Genomic DNA, 22,165 nt, shown 5'->3' with positions numbered 1-22,165 from the left:
GATCCTCTAGCTACTACTATCGACTGTCGAGATCTAGTTATCGATAGTATGACATTCAGCGCCTCTAGTGGCCGCCGTGGGCACTATTTTTGCAATACATTTTAAGTGGCAATCTTTCGATACTTGATAATTGCGCTTTTGTACGCACCATATAAATAGTAGTAGCTGTACTTGTATTGACAAGTATTGGTTATAATTGCAAGTCTATTAGCTCTATTGAGACCGCCTGTCAACGCTCACTTGCACAGAAGTGTTCTGGCTGATGTCATTCAAGATAAGAAGCTCTAACAACGTTGCAAGAGAACTATGCTGCAAAGTAATTTGTTTTGTCAATATTTTGGATTGTTTTCTTTACAAAATCGAAACACTATACATTTAGTATCTTACTAATAATATAAGCTCTGATAAGAGTTATACAGGTTCTATGTTTTCTCTCATATAGTTTCAAAATTGATTAAAACAACACTATATAACTTATCAGAGCTTACACGTCTATTATTAGTAAGACAGCAGTGGTTAAGGTCGCCACGCCACTACCATTGCGTCGGGAGGTCGTGGTTACGATTCCCACACGGAACAATTATTAGTGCGATCCAGAAGTAGTTGTTACGGGTCTGGTTGTACCGTGTGTCTGTTATTTGTATTCGCAATTCTTAGTACGGGAGTTGGCTATTCTAAAAAAGAAATAAATAGAGTGATCGGTACAAACAATAACAAAAGACTTTGATTAGACTGCCTTTCTTATCCCTAAGAGATGATTGATAGACCTTCTCTAATGACGTAAGACATTTTATTCACCACTAAACTATAGCCGATAACAACAGGCTCAAAACAAGTCATCAATCAGCCGTCAATAAAAAAGTAAACCAACACATGAAGGTAAACAATTCATTATACATTTCGGCCGCGTACAAACAAAAACGGAACCGAAGAGAGAAAGATCCGACTTTCTACATACATCGTATTTACATCATCTTGATCTAAGGTTGCCAGATGGCCGGGATTGCCTCGGGATTTTTCCCGTGTCCCGTAATTTTACTCTGCTGTCCCGGAATGAAAAAATACTTGTTTTTACTAAGCTACGACGTTTTTTTCTATCATTCCTGCTTAATTTAGTCCCAGACTGGAGATAAACACTCTGATTCCGTTCGTGGTCCCAGAAATGTCCCGGAAATAATCAGCCAGAATCTGGCAACCCTACCTTGATCAGTGTAAGGAAGCCATAAATAACATTACTGATATCAACACCAAAATGAGTTAAAAATATTCCGTAAGCAATTACGAGAAATATTCTGAGTAAAGACATTTATCATTGGGAGAATGATTTGTTCGTGCAAATGTGACTGTGTGAAGAAACTTAATTTAAGGGGGAATGCACATAAAAATATTGTTTTTAATATACCATTGCCTAATATATGCAATCAGTCAAAGACTGCCTGTCTTTGATAAACCTAATTAAAATTATCCATCTAATTAATAAACGTTGTTTAAACTCTAATTTGTTGTACAGTATTTTGCCACTTTCACTTATATAGAGTTTTAAAACTAAGAAAGTAGAGTATTAGTAATATAAGATAAGCATAACTGTATTTCTAGTAAGACTTAAAAATATAGTAAACCAGCTTGCCTGCAATTTCGTCAAGGTGAAAAGACATCCTGGAATACAAAATCCAATTAATTATTCCATCTTAAAAACTATGCGCTTAACAAATTTCATCAAAATCCGTCCAATAGTTTAGGCGTAATTAAGTAACAAAACACCCATCGATACACCCAAACTTTTACATTTATTATTTTAAGTAGTAGATTCTCAATTATTTTATCAAAATACAACTCAAAGTATACGTATTATATTACCTACAAGCCACTGCAAATATACACGCTCCTTAAACAGCGGACTTAAATATAAAATGAGGAAGACATCGGTTCCTTCCTTAAAGGGAGAGTTGTGTGTACGAGGAAGTGCTGTAAAAAATAACCTTACGTATGTACCATTGACAATTGCCTGGACGTAAGCACTTATTACGATAATTGCTACGTAATTACTATTAAACGCGTGTTACCACGATTTGTTTAGTTCCGTTTCTTAGTTTTTTTTATTCGGAGAATTTTGTACAAGTTGTTATCGTAGTTAGGCGTTCCTTTTTTGTTGTTACTGTTGAAAGTTAGATAGTGGTTTAAGTTGCGCCTTCCATGCAAGTGGTCGAAGGTTCGTATCCAAGGCAATGCACCAATGACTTTTCGAAGTTATGTCTGTATTAAAAATAATTATCATTTGTTCCAGCCATGAAGAAAAGCATCGTGATGCATCTTTGCAGCCTGAGATTTCTTTAGAACAGTGCTTGAAGGTATGCAAAGTCCCAAACCCGCACTTGGCCATCGAGGTGAACTCAAGGCTTAATCCCCTCCCTCATTTGGGACGAGACCCTTACCCAGAAGTGGGACATAGTCCAGTCATTATAGTAAGTTCACCTCGGAATTCGAGATACCCAGCTGTAAATCTGTAAATACTTGTATATTGACACCCTAAAAGTTGTCTCAAAACCTACATATGATAGGGTGTACGCAACTATAAAATTTCAAGGTCAAAGGTCACAAAAATCGGGTTTTTGCGCTTTTTTTGTAAATATCTCATTTCGTATGGAATGTTTGCTATTTGTATTCATTATTAATATTGTACAGTATAAAATGATCTATAAATTTGGTTTGAAAACATTTTTTTTAAGGTGAACCGTTTTAGAAATAGAGGGCGGAATAATATTTATAATCGTTGATTTATCGATAGTTCATCAACTATATATGGCGCATTTTCAACCCGAGGCACCGGTTGACCTGAAATGATCCTGTGACCGCGCGCTCTCCGCCCTCTATTTCGAAAACGGTTCACCGTAAAAAGAATGTTTTCAAACAAAATTTGTTGAGAATTTGCTACTGTACAATATTGGTAATGAATACAAATAGCAAAAATTCCATAGGCAATGAGATATTTACAAAAAAAGTGCAAAAAAACGGTTTTTGGTACCTTTGACCTTGAAATTTTATAGTTGCGTACACCCTACCATATGTAGGTTTTGAGACAACTTTTAGGATGTCAATATACAAGTATTTACAGATTTACAGCTGGGTATCTCGAATTCCGAGATTCTTACCTAATTTAAGCTTAAATGACTGGACTAACAGTAAAGAGTTAAAAAATATAGTCAACGATCATCAAGAACGATTTCAAAACGGAACGAGAAATCTCTGCTTCCTCCACGAGAGTATTTTAATAGCATTCAAGAATTGCCAATATGCGCTAAGTATTATACAGTTCATTCCACAAATACGTAATGCGTTTCCAGTGACCACTTTCATTTTTACTCGAGAGGTAAAGGGTCAAGATCTTCTTATAATTTCTCTGCTACTAAAGTTGATTATCAAGTACGACTCCGGTTATATCGGTTTTGAGTTGTGACTCAGTGCGACAATGCGACTGTGCGACTATGCGACTGTGCGACTGTACGACTGTGCGACCTTTTGCCGGCGCCTCCGTCTCATTTCTACGAACTGTCGCCAAAGTCTCGCGAATCCATTGGCATAATGAACAGGGTTGGCGCGGAGAAAGCATTTCAATTACACTCGTGTATTTTTGAAACTGTTGTGTTTTTTAAATATATGCAAATGGCGTGATAATTAGTTTAATGATATAATAACATATTGTACTACCTCCATAAGTTAAAAAAAGTAACTTTGTTAAATTATTTTGGATAAAACATCAACGCTTTACTATACTTAAAACTGAAATTGTACAGGTTACTAAAGTAACAACTGACAATGTCTTCTCAGAAACGTGTCTTAAAGAAAAAATATTATTTGAAGAGTCGTCTCAAGAGTACAATTAGTCCAATACCAAGAAAGACACGTTTGAACTACAGTTCACTTTACAAAGATATAAAAGAGAAATGAGAATCTATACAATATAGAAGGTGTTTGATTCTACTAATTTATACTAATATTATAAAGCTGAAGAGTTTGTTTGTTTGATTGAACGCGCTAATTTCAGGAACTACCGGCTCGAATTAAAAATATATTTTTGTGTTGAATAGACCATTTATCGAGGAAGGCTTTAGGCTATATAACATCACGCTACGGCCATTAGGAGCGGAGTAGCAACGAAAAATGTTACAAAAACGGGGAAGATTCTCTCTTATGTGAGGCAAGCGAAGTTGCGCGAGTCAGCTAGTATTATATATATGCGAAAGTGTGTGAGGATGGATGTAAGTTTGTTTCTCTTTCACGCAAAAACTACTTAACAAATTATCATAAAATTTGGTAGACAGATAGTTTATAACCTAGATTAACACATAAGATAACTTTTACCACGGGAAATCTTTTCACGCAAACCAAGTCGCGGGCGGTATTAAGTAATATTATACGTTGAGTGGATATTATCTTGTTCTTCTCAAATTTCAAAGTGAAACAGCCGCTACACTACTTACACCACATTTACAAGCTAATGAAGGTAATTAAACACAGTCGTATTAAAATTTAACAAGCAGAAAGTAAAGTAAGGTGGCACATCCGATTAATTATGTATTCATTAAGGGACCTCGCAGTATGTCATGAGTAACTTATGGCTACAAAATACATACATATAAGATTGAAGCTCACCCATACGATAAAAGAAAAATATACCGGTTTACATTTTTGTCACCAATAAAAAAAGTATGATCCAAATTGTGTGTAGTACCTCTTGTTATAATTAATTGTGATGATATAAACTTTTAAAGTTTGTGCAAAATCGCCTGATACAAACAGCTTAAATTATCAATACGATGAGTATTCTTACCCCCGACTTCTGAGGTACATTTAGCGGTAGTTTATCTATTCAATAGCGTTATTTTTATACGAGTTTAAACGCTATTGAATAGATAAACTACCGCTAAATGTACCTAAGAAACCGGGAATTAGTGAAATAATCAACAATAGTATTGGCTAATGGCATACACACGACTGGCTGGCTTTCACGATCATTAAAACCATATATTACTTCTTTTATTTTTTCACAAGGCTTTTGACAACATTAATCGTATGAAATCTATACTAATCTATACTAATATTATAAAGCTGAAGAGTTTGTTTGTTTGTACGCGCTAATCTCAGGAACTACTGGTCCGATTTAAAAAAATCTTTCATTGTTAGATAGCCCATTTATCGAGGAAGGTTATAGGCTATATATCATCACGCTACGACCAATAGGAGCAGAGTACCAGTAAAAAATGTTACAAAAACGGGGAAAATTATGACCTATTCTCTTTTATGTGACGCAAGCGAAGTTGCGCGGGTCAGCTAGTACCTAATGTACGTGATGTTTGTATATAACTGAGTCACTGTTAGTTTTCATCAAACACACAATCCGCTTGAAGCATTATAATCTTCATTGTAGAAAGCAATGCGAGTGCATACAAGGGTAAACAGAATCTTATCAAATGTATGCACTTGAATGAGGTCACGAGCAAAGCAAAATATTTGTTAACAGAACAATGGAACTTCATTAATTACTTGATAATGAATTAGGAATTAAACGATTTAACCACATCCTGTTATTTTATCTTTTTTAGATCATTTTTGTTAAAGATTTCATACTTGAAGTGAATTTAAAGAATAACTTTGCCTTGTTTTACGCGTGCTGCACTCGGTATGTTGCTTAACATCTTTATAATAACTTCAAATTGTTATGTAAACTTCAAGTATTCAGTGAATCATACATACATGAATTAAAAATATACATATTCAATTATATGCCAAAAGAAACAACACGCCAATTTATTTTTTTCTAAAAACTTCAAACATAATCTTTATACGTTTAAACAAAAGTTTTAAATTAAATTATATATGAATGTAAAGTAAGTTATATATTATACTAGCGGACCCGACAGACGTTGTCCTGTCTACACGTCTTTAATTTGTAAAAATTAATTAAAAAAAACATTGTCCAGCGGACAAAATTGTGAATCTAAACCATTTTCAGATCCCCTTGAACACACACAAAAAATTTCATCAAAATCGGTCCAGTCGTTTAAGAGAAGTTCAGTGACATACACACTTACAGAAGAATTATATATTATAAAGATTATATTATTTATTATATTATACTTATACTTATTTTAAGCTCAAAATGAAGGTCTACACCATAATATCCAAATTAAAATATATCGAACTAATACTTAATGAACATATTCAATCTTTACAAATCTTAGAAAGAAGACGGCTATTAAAAGAGAGATCGAAGCGTAATGCCTTAGTAATCAACAAGAAATCACTAATTACTAGTGATTAGTGTAAAGGTCAGAATTACAAAATCAATGTGTAGTATACATTTGTGATTTAATAAAGCAATTTGATGGTCAATAACATCAACTAATTGCAGTCATAAATCTGACCATAGACCCTTTTTCCATTCTCATACAGATAGACTAGCATACTATTGGCGTGAAATTAGCGACAAAACCAAAAATATGACGAATATTTTATGACAGGTTGAAGTACCAAAGTTCTAAATTCCGTGATAACTTCAATAGGCTACAGTTAGTAGGGAAAATACAATTAAATAAAGAAAATTTAACATATCTGACAAGATGCATTTGACGGAAAACGAAGCAAATCAAAGTAGGAATCGCGTAGCAAATGGCGTTCCTTAACTCTACCTTCTCATATGGGAAAAAGGCGTGATTTTACATATGAATTAACACATCTCTACAATAGCATAGATTTTTGACAAGACAATTTCTTCATCCATCATTTAGACATTTATATTCCCGCCAGGTATAAATCATATCCACACAAAAGAAACTTGACATACACAAACTTTCTGACATCTGACGTCATTCATCTTGCATCTTACGGTCAACATCCATCCGTATATTTTTACACTACCATATAAAGGCGATAACCCTAAGACCCTACGAACAAGGAGCGCGTGTATTTCCGACGATGACTTCACCGCACTGCAAATTTATTTACCAAAGGACCATCATTATTAGGTCCATTAATTTACAAGAGTTAAGAGCACTCTGTATGTGGTAGTGAACTGTTTTATCTTAGTGTTCACATGATGTGCTGAGAGCTAACTGGATTCAATACTAAATTCATTTGAGTTTTTTTCTATTTGTCAGTTTCTAAAAGGCTACTCCCGTAACTAAGGTTCAAGAACTTAGGAGAGAGATTTGTATGCAAGGGTCACGGCTGGCGCAAATATACAAAATTCAGGCTGACTCAACTGATTGTGGCCTGTTTGATACAGCTACTTATTATAGAAAATACATGTAATTTATAGTTAAAGTTATAATATCTATAAATATCAAGCATGTCCAGGCTGTTAACTAAGTTCTTGGACTGTAATCTTGATTCGAGGACATTTTTGCAATCATAAAAAAACAGATATCAAGTACAACTAACAAACTATTAAATAGACCGAATAGGAAACGGAGTTCGGACTACACAATTCAGTTACCAGTAACAATATTAGACGTAAACAAAACTGGCGTAATATTCTTCAATAAATATGGTCATCTCCGTCTCACCCTTCGAGGTACAAACATGATATATACAGTGCATTCCTTTCACGGTGCTGTAATGTGGTAATTAAGTAAATGGTAGGCAATCCAGCGGATAAAAGGATGTTGTAGTGAAAGCGAAAACTGAATAATTGTCGTACACAAGCTGATGTAAAGATCGTGACTCTCAGAGCGTTCTATTGCGTGTATCTGTCGGTAGTGGTGCAACAAACGATAATAATATGTACAGCTAATTTGTTCCCGAGTAAAGGAATATTTCTATTGAAGCGAGATATTATCGTTAGAAACTATTGTGTGGTATGACAATTTTTATTGACGGAAGATTCCTTTGTTGTCGCTGTTTTATTAGTTAGAGTTTAGAACCAGTCTATTAAATAGCTACAATGAGCTTTATTTCCAGTAATTTCTATACATTTCTATTACATAATTCAAATCACGCCTGTTTCAATTAGCGGTAGGCAAAGTCTACAGAAGTCTTTACTTATTTAAGAATTTTAGATTAATTAAAATAATAAATAAAAATCATTTATTTCCAAAAAGTTAAATAAATTGTTAAAAATTAAGAACTTAATTCTTAATAAAAAAAGCTATCCAAAAAGGGCAGTATAACTATTCATCTACCTAACAAGTTTATTATTAAGGAGAAATTTGTAGTAGAAACTTTCAATATTTCACTGCGTGCATTACATGCGCTTGATCCAAGAATATCGATTATCCAATCTACCAGTATGAGAGTGGTTACGATATAAATGCATTGCTCTATCGATCATGTTGTACACACTAGCTATTAAAACTATTATGTGATTTAAACTAAAGATTTACCCATTATTATTTTCTCCGATAAAAGAGTAATTTTAGGTAACGTAGTATGACTTCAAAACTTGTCTACCACTGCGATCTATACAACGTGCGCCGAAATGTCAAGCAAAAATTAAGGTAAACACAACTAAACCGCGTCCATTTGTGTTTTACTACCGTATGGTTTGATCTAAGATATTAGTCATATGAATCTAAGAATCCAATTTTATTTTAACTTCAGTTAGCAGAAATCTGCAGCAGAACCAAATAGACTCACGGTCATTTGCGCAGCTACAATATAAGCACGAATACACTCACGTATTTTCCATAAAATATAAAGAAAGATTCTATTCCCCTACTAATATCGTCGTAAAGCTTTTTTACTGGCGTACAAGGGGCCATGTCATAAAGCATTAATGTCCCATGGTCCCGTTTATCATTCAAACATTTATGGCAGCTGTTACGCAGCTCAGTTAGTCCGGTGTTATATGGTCACACAGGTGGAGATAACGAGAATACTGTATATTGGGCTAAAGATATGTAAGCAGACATAACTACTAGGTGTTTTGTAATTCTACCTAATTCTTCTTCTTATCGTATGGTTAGTGGTCAACCTAGTGTCAAAGTTGTTCAAGCCGCCCGACGGCCTTTAACGTGGCTTAACGACTGTTATCTTAATTGACAACAACCGGGACCGACTTTTTACGTGCCCTCCGAAGCACGGAGACGCCCAGCTCAAATACCACTATGCGGTCACCCATCTATGGAATGACCGCGCCGAGGTTTGCTTAACCCACAGATCGTTTACCGACCGGTGAGCGCAACTGGCTATGGGCTACCTGAATGACGCATGAATACTCTTGAGTGCGAAATTACTTCTAGTGTGAAGTAGTCTTTATAAATATAAGTCCTTCTAAAGGTGGCTGAGTCAGTCATCTTGTTTAACGCAAACATGACTCACAAACTCATCCTGAAATTATTATTCATACGTTTATTCGAATAGGTTTTTCCATTGAAAAGAAAATCAAAAGGTTTTCTGCGAGGATCTAAAAGTTATTGAGTAATGATAACTTCCAAAACCATCTCTATCTGTCATATAAGAACTTTAATTCAATAAATTGTTTTAAAAATTATTCATAAACGCCATTATCTAATTCTTTCCGTCCATTCATTATCTCCCAATAAACCAACAAACTTAAAACAAACCAAGTTGACAAAACATTGATTCCGAAAGGTCTCCATTTGTAGTTCCGAAGAAACGCATTTGCATAAATAAATATTATGTTAAGCGTGCATTCACTTCAAAAGGGTGTGAATGTATACCATCTTTGACTATTATCGTTATTCTTAGAAAAGTCCGACTTAAATAATTTATTTTTAAAACTGAACTTACGTGAACCGCAATTGAATGTTTCCTTCTTGAGAATGTGAAGAATTTGGACTTACTCATTTTGAATACAAGCCAAAGAAAAGAAGAAATCGGAACACACTGACTCTAGTTTGTATAATTACTTAAATGTCTTCAACACACCACAGTTAACTGTACTCCAATAATTCTTAAACATAAATGAAATTGTATCAACGTACGTCTTTTACGACAATAAGTCAAAGTCAATTACCGAGGTACAGGACGTATGCTACACCCCCGGCTGGCGCCATGCAATGCGTCTCAATCAAAACTAACACCGTCTCGTCGTCCCGTAATTGCTTCCCGTATTTATCGAGTGCATTGTCTCGCTCTAATTCTATTAACGACTAAATGGACGTTTCATTAGTCCCCGTTGACGACCGATACAATAATGTATTTATAATTCTCCAAGCGAACAAGGACTCTCTGACAAGTACACTTGAACTTATACCAACACAAACACGTAATTTAATAAATGTCTAGAAATCAGCCATCGATAAGACGCATAGCAAGTCATGACCCGACCTTCTGGGAGCTGAGAGATCCAATTAAAATTGTTTCAAAAAGCCATAATCCCTCGTGACCTTTTCTATTCTGTAATCAGCTTACGATTGTGAAATACATTTGGCAACGATCTCAAATAAGCCTGTTTAAGTGGCTTTATTGTTACAGTTTGACGTGAACGCTTATAGCATAACGCGATTATTGTTGACCCTGTCTCTGAACTCGCGACTTGTAGAACCACGTGGCGTATCAATCAATGAACTTCATTCATGCTTCAATTGCGGTCGATCGAGTTCAATTGTGTTGAAACATTGCCATTATTTCCATATAAATTGGCCATCGTTTTCCGCAAATCATTCGAATTTGTCTCTCGTTGCCACTATTGTGGGTTTGTTCCCACGAGGACAGTAAAAAGCCATTAATGGTTCGTGTCAATCGAGCTGGGAGCATCGTTCGCGTTTGTGTTGATAACATCGGTGCTATCGTCGATAATTTGTCGGGATGTGATGGAGCGATAACTATTCCCGATTCACTGGAGAACCTTTTATACTGTAGGAAACTCAATAGACTATCTTTATCTATCAATCATTGCGAGCGCCTCTTATAAACCGAAGACTGTAAACGGAACATCACATAGAGACCTATATTTATGTCTGTAAAACGACAAATCCAAGAAATCCCATAAAACTTCTTAGACCAATCTAGTAGCAGTACTAAAAGTCCAACACCTACTGACTCTCAAAGTAATTTGCAGTATTATTCACATTCGCAATAATATGGGTGCTAGTAGCACGTGCCGTGAGCGCGGACCCTCATATCACCTGAGAATATATCAATGTGTGCCCACTGACCGACATTTGCTTGCTTTCCAAACTAAACTGGTTTCCAATAGCTAGGGCTGACCCTTGCCTATCAATAGCCCTTTCATACTTTAACAATTTGAAGGAGAAAGTTTTAGTTTAATTTTAATGGAAATCTTTGAGAAATGGCCCTCGGGGAATTAATTTGCTTTTGAGTAATTTTAAAGTTAGATGTTTTGCTAACATTTGTGGCTTATCTGCGGTTCAAACTTGACTGTTTGCCGTTTTCATACATATCTACATAAAACATTATTTTGAAATATAGTGACACTAAACTAGTGAAATCAAATTATGAGAGTTACTATCGTTAACCTAAATTGTCTACATGTATCGCTTTACTAAACACAGGTTGTTAATTCCTCTTATCAATTCTTAAATTCTAAAACACATAACAAATAATATAAATAAAAAATATACGTAATCTTCTAGTTCAACTTTGACGTCAACATAGAATAGAATTAGAATAAATTTTGTATGAAACATAAAACAAATATCGGCGATTTTATTACTAAAAATATAAATACTGGTTAGAAAACTATATGCCATCAAAAACATTCTGTAAAAACCTCAAGTCTCGCCGTAAAAAGTTGTGAGATCTATATAATACCAAGTCGATTAATCTATTTAGTCTCTACTTAAAGGACCTTCTGTCATAAGTTATTACGTATGTTCTTATCATGCCAATAAAAAAAAATACCTTTAAAACAAATAGACCGACCTGGCCATCGCATGATTTAATTATTAGTATGTATCAAACTACACAGCACGACGAGGAGTTAATGCTCCTGAAATGTTAATGGCGAATTTGTGTTTTCTTGCGATGACCAAGTCGATCTATTTGTTTTAAAGGTATTTTTTTTTATTGGCATGATAAGAACATACGTAATAACTTATGACAGAAGGTCCTTTAAGTAGAGACTAAATAGATTAATCGACTTGGTATTATATAGATCTCACAACTTTTTACGGCGAGACTTGAGGTTTTTACAGAATGTTTTTGATGGCATCTCACTTCTTTTTGTAAAGCAAACATAAGTCCAATTTGTATGGAAAGACGTTTTTTTTTCATAATTCAACATATTTTCCTATGGGAATGTTGTTCAGTTTCATGGGCTAAAAACCCTTACCCACCCTATACCCCCTCCCATTATGCCTCATATAGTAGGTACCTATTTACACCTATTTATTTTATTTTCTACAGTAACAATAATTCATTAACTGCAAATGTAACCTTGTAATCTTATACATTTATATGGGATTACAAAGTTATTGTTGCAGTTGGTGTATTTAGAAAACTGGACCTAAATTAGAAAATATTATATTTTTCCCATGATTAAGACACTAAACCCTATTTGTATTCTAAATTTTAAGCTTCTAAGTCTGCTAGAAGTACCTTAGACTTTTGATGATCGGTGAGTCAGTGAGTCAGTGAGTCAGTGAATCAGTGAATCAGTGAGTGACAAAATTCAAAATTTTAACAAGTTGTCATTTTTAAACTACTGGTTCAAATTGACTGAAATTTTAAATATACCGTGTTTATACAATGACTAATTGGTTGCTGAAAATCCAGGCTTCTAGTTTTATCCACAACGAAATTATAGGGGTGTCAAAAATAGCCCGAATTGCTTCGAGAAAAGGATGTTACGGCCGTGCCGCTTTTTTTTGCTCGACTTGCGGGGGCACTTCCGTGCCCCCAGATGGATTTCACTATAACAAAATTTTAATGTTGTAACCTATGAACTGTCGGGCACTATAACATTTGCACAAAATTTAAATACATTAAGCTTTTAACCGATTCATGGCCAATGACTCAACAGTTGAGTCATTAAAAAATCACGAAAATGAAGGTGGCAATGAATCGGTTAACGTATCAATATGGATGGACTTTTCACTTTCGCAAAATATTACAATGAATATAATATCTAACAAATAAACTGCTTTCTTTGCTTTTAAAATTCATCAGATTAGGATAAAATGACTTCTTGGTTTTTATCTCGATCCGGCAAAAAGACTTTTGAAAACCTGTTTAAGTGAGTTTTCAGTAAATGTTTTTGCGTTTTCCAGTTTTGGGTGACACTTGTGTTGAACAAGTTTATAGGTATTTAGGTATTAGTCTATGAAAATTACCAATCCTAACATCACGTCATATACGTATGTAAAGTATCAATGACACAAATCCCTACAACAAACAAGTATAATGTATGTACATCCATCTAAACAGCTCATATTACTTACACGACGAGTGTGGCAATTACCTTTGTATTGCTCTAGCCGATTCAAATGTTAATTATGTTGTTACAGCCAATTTGAACTTATACGGAATAATGACCCTATTTCAGTATCGGTTTCAATGCATTTTGATATTAAAGTTCAAGATTGATAATGAAAGTTTCGATAATGGCAAAGGATTTATTGCTTAATGGTTTTTTTTAATAAAATGATTTGACGTTTATGTTCATAGTCTCTCCTTTCTTCTCGGACTGAAGGTTTGACTCCCATAAGGAATAAATATTTGTGTGATCCGGAATTTGTTGTTTCAGGACTGGTTGTTATTTGTGGCCATTGTTTGTATATTTGTGACCCGGCAGTTCTTTTTGTTGTCTTTTTTACTCGACTACGTAACGCAAAGGAGAGTTATATTAAGACAATAAATGATATTTTTGTAAAGAGCAATTTAAAGGCAAAGAAAAATTTAAACTACCTCTGTCTCTGAATCGTACAAGTCTAACGATCATCTGGTCTGGAGTTTTTTAGGTTATATCTTTTTCTTTAAGAAACTTTCAGTATAGATCTACTCATAATCGCAGTTTTAGTTTATTTTTGTAAATGTTAACAGCAAACCCATGGTACAATTCTGAAGGACAGTAGTCTGGTGAAAGTGTAAGCGAAACGGGCGCTAGATTAAAATCCGATACACAGCGGGTGTCGTGTTACTATATCGTTACGAGATCTGATACGTTCCGGAACAATTCACTAAGACTTACGCACTACTTAGTGTTGTTGTACTTCAATAGGCGATAGATAGATTTTACTTGTAGCGTATAAATAACGTTCGACGGCAAGACGGTCCGACTAGGCAATCACTTTAACTAATGCTGAATCAAATAATTGAACACCACTCAAATATTGATTCCTCTTGGGAATCGTATTCATAACAGTATTATTATTTAAGGAATGTTGCGTGGCATTCTTTCATATGTAGTAGGTTGTACGGCACTAGTTTTGTTAAAGGGAGAAACCATTTTTTAAATCTTAAGTTTTTTGTACTTATACATTACTATTTTCGACAAAACGGCAATACCAGGAGAGGACATTTCAAAAAGACTTATAAAGTTCTTTGGTTGTTGCCATCTCCAATCGTAATAAGGCACACATGTACAACATCTAGAATGATCTGTGGAGTAACGAGGTGATCATGTTCCTCCAACACAAAGGGAGGATCCTCCGACCAGGCGAGGTGATCATGCCTGGTGGGCCTAGGCTGCCCGACTGTTGTAGTCGGGAACTTATATACAGGGTGTCCCAAAACTCAACGATAATCCGAGACAGGATGAAAGGCCAAGTCATATCGGTTATAGGAAAAATAAAAAAAAAAATCCATATCACTTAGTTCAGCAATAATAGACACTTTTCAAAAATGTTGAAATTCCACACCCTTGGTCGCATTTTCAAGTCCTGTGATCACCAATGTCACAATTTCGCTGTGTTTTTTTGAATTTCGTGATCTTAATTAAATATGCTATTAATCGTTTAACAAATTAATGCACAAAACATTGTTAATTTAATAAAAAAAGTTAAGTTTTAGTGAGTCATCTTTCTCAAAAATATCGTTAGTAAACTTTGACGCTTCATACTGAAAAAAAAATGTACTACACTACCCTTGGCAAGTTATTTCAAAAGTTGGCACATTTAATCAAGATTTCAAAATGGTATAACACTTGCCACTTTTCTTGCCATTAAAAATGTTATTTTTATTTGAACGAAGAGTATCCTCGCAAATGGATCGGACGCAGTGATACAATTTTATGGCATCCTCGTTCCCCCGATCTAAATCCAGTAGATATTTTTTACTGGGAATGCATAAAAGAAAAAGTTTATTCGAAATCAATACAAAATCTATCAGAACTTCGCCAAAAAATTGACACAGCGTCAGAAGAAATAAATACAAGAAATTTTGCACGACTGGTGAAAAGATCTTTTGTAAGGTGTTGCAGAGCCTGTATTCGTGCTAGAGGAAAGCAATTATTTTTAGTAAAGAGGTAATTGAGTCAGTTCATAACAAATATTTAATGTAATAAACATAATAGGTTATAATAATTTAAAAAAGAACAATGAACGAACCATCGATCTTATTTAATTATTCTCCTTAAACTAAAGTAATTCCGAATTGTTTTCCTCTAGCATGAATTCAGGCTCTGCAACGCCTTACAAGAGACCTTTGCACCAGTCAATCAAAATTCATTGCATTTATTTCCTCTGACGCTGTGTCAATTTTCTGGCTAAGTTCTGATAGATTTTGTATTGATTTCGAATTAACTTTTTCTTTTATGCATTCCCAGTTAAAAATATCTACTGGATTTAGATCGGGGGAACGAGGATGCCATAAAATTGTACCACTGCGTCCGATCCATTTGCGAGGATACTCTTCGTTCAAATAAAAAAGTAACATTTTTAATGGCAAGAAAAGTGGCAAGTTTTATACCATTTTTAAATCTTGATTAAATGTGCCAACTTTTGAAATAACTTGCCAAGGGTAGTGTAGTACATTTTTTTTTCAGTATGAAGCGTCAAAGTTTACTAACGATATTTTTGAGAAAGATGACTGACTAAAACTTAACTTTTTTTATTAAATTAACAATGTTTTGTGCATTAATTTGTTATACGATTAATAGCATATTTAATTAAGATCACGAAATTCAAAAAAACACAGCGAAATTGTGACATTGGTGATCACAGGACTTGAAAATGCGACCAAGGGTGTGGAATTTCAACATTTTTGAAAAGTGTCTATTATTGCTGAACTAAGTGATATGGAATTTTTTTTTTATTTTTCCTATAACCGATATGACTTGGCCTTTCATGCTGTCTCGGATTATCGTTGAGTTTTGGGACACCCTGTATATAGTCAATTGATATATAATGTAATAATGAAGGTCTGTTACCTGTAAGCAAGGGCACAGCGGCCACCGGCGCCTGAGTGCGTGCGGCATCTTCTTCCTGGGCGGCTCGGGCTCCGGCGGCGCCTCGCCGCACGCCCAGCGCACGAGGCGCGCGCGCGCCGCTTCTGCCGCCTCCAGACCGCGGGACCACGATGGCAGGCCCTGGAACAACAAATTAAAATACGTTAGAATATACATACATACATAAAATCATGCCTTTTCCCCATAGGGGCAGGCAGAGACAAAAGTACAGTTGGATTATGACGCAAACTGTAATTGTTCCTTTATGGACTGATTAGCAAAATATTAGTGACATTACTGACAGATTCTCAACACATATCATTGAAAAATCAATTTCGTAAATTTTCATAATTTTAGTAATGCAGACTTGTTAATATCATTCATTTGATTGAGAGTTTTTTTTAGGTTTTTACCTGCCAAGACTCCCGATTCGGGTTGGAAAAGGAATAAAACCTGCAACTCTTTTTCTAATACTACAATGTAGAGTATTATAAACGCACTTCCATTAACTAGGTAATTGTAATTACTACTAACAGTTTCGCAGTTTCTTGCATTATCGTATTTTATTGTTCTAATTACCGCATTATAATCTACTGCACTGTGAAGAAATAACTAACACATAATAAAGTATATAACGTCGTACATTAGGTAAAGAGAATTAAATATATGTTATTATATGAAGCGGTCGCAGTCAAGGACGCGGGTAATAACGGTATCACACATGTTTTGAACGAAACGAGAGTGAAATGAACAACAGTGTTGTTTATAGTAGATGTTCGTGTAATAACACATTTAGAGCTATATTTCCTATTTAAATGAATTAAACAACATATTAACATTAGGACAGGTATCATTCAGAATAGTATCTGATCTAAAAAAAAACAATAATTTATCTAGGTTAACAAAATTTTATGATAAAGCAAAAGAAAATATTATAATTTCTAAATTATATAACTGAAACAATCAAGAATACATAACAATTTACGAGAACATAATCTCAAAAGCTTATAACATTATAAAATAACAAGCAAATCATGCATCGACATTAGTCAAAAACGCAAACAAAAAAGTCTTCAGAAATCATTGAAACAGCTATAACATTAATGACAAAATTGCCTATAAATCTATAAAACAAAGATTTTGCTAACTCTATACATTAACATACATTATGACTGTAAACCGAGATCGTTTATCTCGACGACTTTCTTCCGTCAGATGACGTAACGATCGGAAAAGGAAACATCACACAAGAATGAGAATTCTTATGTTAAAAAGTAGAAACTGGTTCATTTCGTTCGCTAATAGCGCGGATTAATAAATTATTCATTGAAAAATTGCGTAGACGCAAAGGAACTTACGTTTTCCTTGTAGGAATTAGGAACTATTATATATAATGTACTTACAAGCACAATATCATGCCTTTTATACCCGAAGGTGTAGGTAGAGTTGTATGAAATACACCCACGTTTCGCTATTTACAATATTAGTCTTATATAAAGCTCGAGCATATTGCCATATACCGGACAGTGGGCACGTTACCAAACACCGGACTACTAGTAAGAATAATGCCATATAAATTAGAGAAATATCAATAGCACATGTAAATCACTCGGATACACAAAATAAGAGATAGAGACCGAACAGAGGCAGTATTAAGTATCATGTACTTATATTATATACTTATTATATACTTAGTAATTGGAAGTCCGGTCTTAGTGTTGAAAACATGTATTTAGATCTGAATTAATTTGAAGTGACAAATTACTCGGTTTGCTAATCAATTCGTTTTAGCAATTTGGCGTTCAGAAACTGGATATTAATACTACTTAAAATTAGCCCCAGTGCCATATAGACAGTCGCCAGTAAAATGTATTGAATACCCACCGATAAAATAGGCTTCATGACTTGATATTAACTATATGATATATGAATACCTTTTGCATTGAAACGAAAATAGGCAACTCGTAGCAAACGTTAACCCCAAGTTTACTTCTTTGTAGAAATAGAGACCTATGTTTATTGAAAAGATCTATAATATTTTACATAACGGAAGGTAACCTTATGAATAGTTCCCTCATAAGACCTACCATCCACTTACGATTAAAACCAATCAATATCAGAACAAAACAACCGCTAAATGCAATTTACCACTAATCATATAACTCAAGTTTAAAACTTATTAACTTAAAGCGTTAATGTTGTTGCGTAAACTGATCATTGAGTGTTTAATAACGTTTTGCATAACACCGTAATTCATACGTTTTAATTGCCCATTCACTGCTTGACGTGAGATGAAAACAAACGGACAGATAAGCATATTTTATATAACCATTAATAAAGTGTTTGGTTTTAAAAGTACTGCGGTGGAAATGTCAAGGGTAAGATGTGATGGTAGAATATTTTAACAAATGAGGTGAAGATAAGAGGTTTCATTTTGTAAAGTTAGTTAGATTCTTTGAAATATCATACTTTACGATACTTAAATCTAGATATTTTTGCTACAACCTAGCAGTATAGTTTATCAATAGATTGCTAGGGTAAGTAAGTTAATCAGTTATCTGGTTACATATGGAGTACAAGCTCTGCTTAGTTTGTCATCAAATGACCGTCTGTGAGTGGTCTAAAGACATTTAGTTTAATGATTTCAACTGAACCTTAATCCTAGATTCTTTTTAACTAAGCTATGCACGATTTGTCTGCAATTTCTATAGAACCAACAGTCCAATAGTCGACATTCTAAACCCTTTCCGTGAAACAACTTGCGACATTTAATTTGCCTAATGCCTGCGTAATTCAATTTATTCGTTTATTAGGAACGTGTTCACTGAAAGCAATTTTTGGTATAGCTATTACTGATTTCAAGAAGTTTATTGTGAAACCAATTCTTTTAAAATTCTTTAATTAACTACACTATTTTTTTATGATCTTCTAGCCTTAGGGCAACTCTCTTTCACTATCAACTTTACTCTATCACTACCAACATACGAAATTTCTTTGCGATAGCTAGCCTAGCTAGCTATCGCTAAAATTTGTATTAAAATCTGATCATTCATCATCATAATATATTTTCTGCATAATACAGAAGCCTAGAAGAAAATTCTAAGTAATTTTCGATACATCCCAGTAATAAATCATAACATTATCCCGAGCGGTTCGATTTCCTCTCTCATGTATGTAATGTAAATCGACATGCTCCCAAAAGATTTGTTATATGAAGTGATTTATTATTGTAGGAGCAATGAACTCGGAAATACGAAATGTAGGCACTTATTCTGAAATGCTTAGAAAGATACTAATCCAACAATACGTTATTTACAAGCTCCTGTGACCGTTTTCGATACTCTATCTATCAACTGATTTACTTACTAAAGACAAGCATAATAATCAGTTTATCGCCAAACTTTCTATAATCCATTTATGGATAGCAATTTCATAATCAGGTAAATAGGTCTTAGCTCGAAACACTAGTGGCTCTTAGATTCAAGAGCATAATGCCTTACGAAAGATGTATTTAATAAGTTGGACAAAAGAATATATTGTTCCTGTAATCGGAACCTACGACAAATTGTAGAGGTATTTGTATCTCATTCGATTCTCGCCTCGTCTTACTCTATCCATAAAATTACTAAGCAAACCTAATGTAGTAATGATATCGCAGCCAAACAAATATGTTTGTAACCTTTTGTTGATATTCTTATTGCTTTTACAACGGTGGTTAGTATCAACTAATTACTTTCTAGCTTGACTAACAGCGTAATAGAAGTAATTGGCTTAAAATTACAATTTTCTGGTTCGAATTATTAATGCTACGAAATGCGACCAGGGTTAGTTAATGATAACACAAAATAAAAAATAAAAAAACACGAACCTTTCTATGTACAACTTACAAACAGAAATTTGTTATAGTTTGACAACTTCGTAAAAAGCCTTGGGTGCATAGCCGCCACGAACTTTGCATACAAGACTTCTCTCTTCTAAGTTGTTGGACTACAGTGACTTATTTATCTTTCATATCATGCACATAATATTACGCACGTAACCTAGTCTATTACATATTGACACTTTGGCTCCTTCCAAGCTAGGTCAATGAACTAATAAGCACTTTAATAGTCATGTACACTAGAGGTGAAATAATGTAATTGCATTATATGTAGTCTAAGGTGACATCGCATTTATTAAAGAATATTTATAGCATTCTTACTTAGCCTGTATCAGTGTGCTACTGCCAGACAAAAGTCTCTCCCGTAGACTTTTTCATATAAATATATAGCTATAAATTTGTTGCATATAAGAATGGAATAAAAAACATGAGCAGACGTACAAAATAAGACTTACCCCCGGTTTCCGAGGTACATTTAGCAGTAGTTTATCTATTCAATAGCGTTTAAACTTATATAAAAAAACGCTATTCAATAGATAAACTACCGCTAAATACCGGGGGTTAGATGACCAAGCATGTGAGATAATAGAACTCTGAATCATAAACATCGTGTCTAAGACTTTAATAAAAAGAGCAAATATTTTGCGGTTTCTTCTCACGAGCAACCTTTTCCTTTTCAATTGTCATATATCACTATTTCTAATACCTTGTACGAAGTTTACGAAATAAAATATATTAGGTCGGGGAAAAAGTCTTTTCGCATTATAGTATGTATGAACATGTAATAAAATCTTTTCTCTACACAAAAAAGCTGGATATTTGGGTACCTCACGATCTCACTGAAAGAAACCTAATGAACTGTGTACTAGTGATCCTTGAAGCCAAAGAGATTTTATTACAAATTCATACATATTATAATGCAAAAAGACTTTTTCCCGACCTAATATTTTAAATTGGAATCAAAGTTCATATTACTTCTTAACGATCTAAATCACGTAAACTTAAACGGCTTAATTTCCATTTCTCTATAAATGTCTTTAATCTAATTAATTAGACCTTTGTTATCTTAACTGAATAATTTATGCACACCCATCTAAGATTGAGTACGATAGCAATATTTCAACACGACCAACTATGCCATTGTTCCTCTGAACTTTGAGTTCGCCATTTACCGAACTGTTGGTAATAGATCATAAGGGAACGATAAACGAATGTGATGTTTTGTACCAACGAACAAAGAAAGTTCAGTTTTTTTTAGATTTGTAAACATTTCTTGCAAATCTTGTTATATTTTTTCGTTATTTTCTAGTGATGAATTCACCACAACTATAGCAGATACAAGAAAAATCTTAGTAAAATAAAAATATCTTTTGGACGGGACACTTTCCGCCATATTTAAAGGAAAACTTAAAATGTTTTTGATGAAGCTTTTTAATCTGCATGACCTCTAAACGTACCAAGTCATAGTCAAATCATGTCGATATTCACAATTTATTGTACAACCAACATCAATTCTATGACAGCGTGAGATACATGTACAATGTGATGTAGAATTAAACCATCAATATGAAAAAACATATAACAAAAAAGCCATACGATTGGTTTATCTAAGGTAAGTATTCTGTGTTCTTCTGAAACCAACTCTATCTATTGAAACTTTTCTGACACAAATTCTGTTGTATAATTGGAAGATTAAGTTAATCCATTTGCATTGCAAAAACAGCACAATTCTTTAACTCATCGATAAAATTCCTATAAGTAACAGTTTTGCTTCTTTAATAACACTTTCTTTTAACAAAGAACTTACAATTAATTAACTATACCGTTTCTACAAGTATAAGCTGTCCATAACGGTTACATTCACGGCTGATTAGACTTAGTGGATTAGCAGTAGTGACGCTAAATACCGAGATAATGAAGAACCGTTTAATTTTTTTTTTTGTTTGACGTCTCAATTAAACCTGTGTTGCAACTGTTAA

The 22,165-nt window shown here is 34.1% G+C and overlaps 1 protein-coding gene across 7 annotated transcripts in view; it reads right to left on the bottom strand.

Moving 5' to 3' along the window:
• Nucleotides 1-22,165, bottom strand: part of DAAM (disheveled-associated activator of morphogenesis-like protein) — a 176,931-nt gene that overhangs the window by 38,490 nt on the left and 116,276 nt on the right. For all 7 annotated transcript variants that reach the window (XM_076120455.1, XM_076120448.1, XM_076120453.1 and 4 more), the window contains one exon: nucleotides 16,289-16,447. In XM_076120455.1, coding sequence (XP_075976570.1) covers nucleotides 16,289-16,336 — 48 coding nt within the window. In that variant the 5' untranslated portion in view covers nucleotides 16,337-16,447. The remainder of the gene's footprint in view (nucleotides 1-16,288; nucleotides 16,448-22,165) is intronic.

This window comes from Anticarsia gemmatalis, chromosome 12 (assembly GCF_050436995.1).
Source record: "Anticarsia gemmatalis isolate Benzon Research Colony breed Stoneville strain chromosome 12, ilAntGemm2 primary, whole genome shotgun sequence".
NCBI lineage: Eukaryota > Metazoa > Arthropoda > Insecta > Lepidoptera > Erebidae > Anticarsia > Anticarsia gemmatalis.
This window is presented reverse-complemented; position numbering and strand designations above follow the sequence as displayed.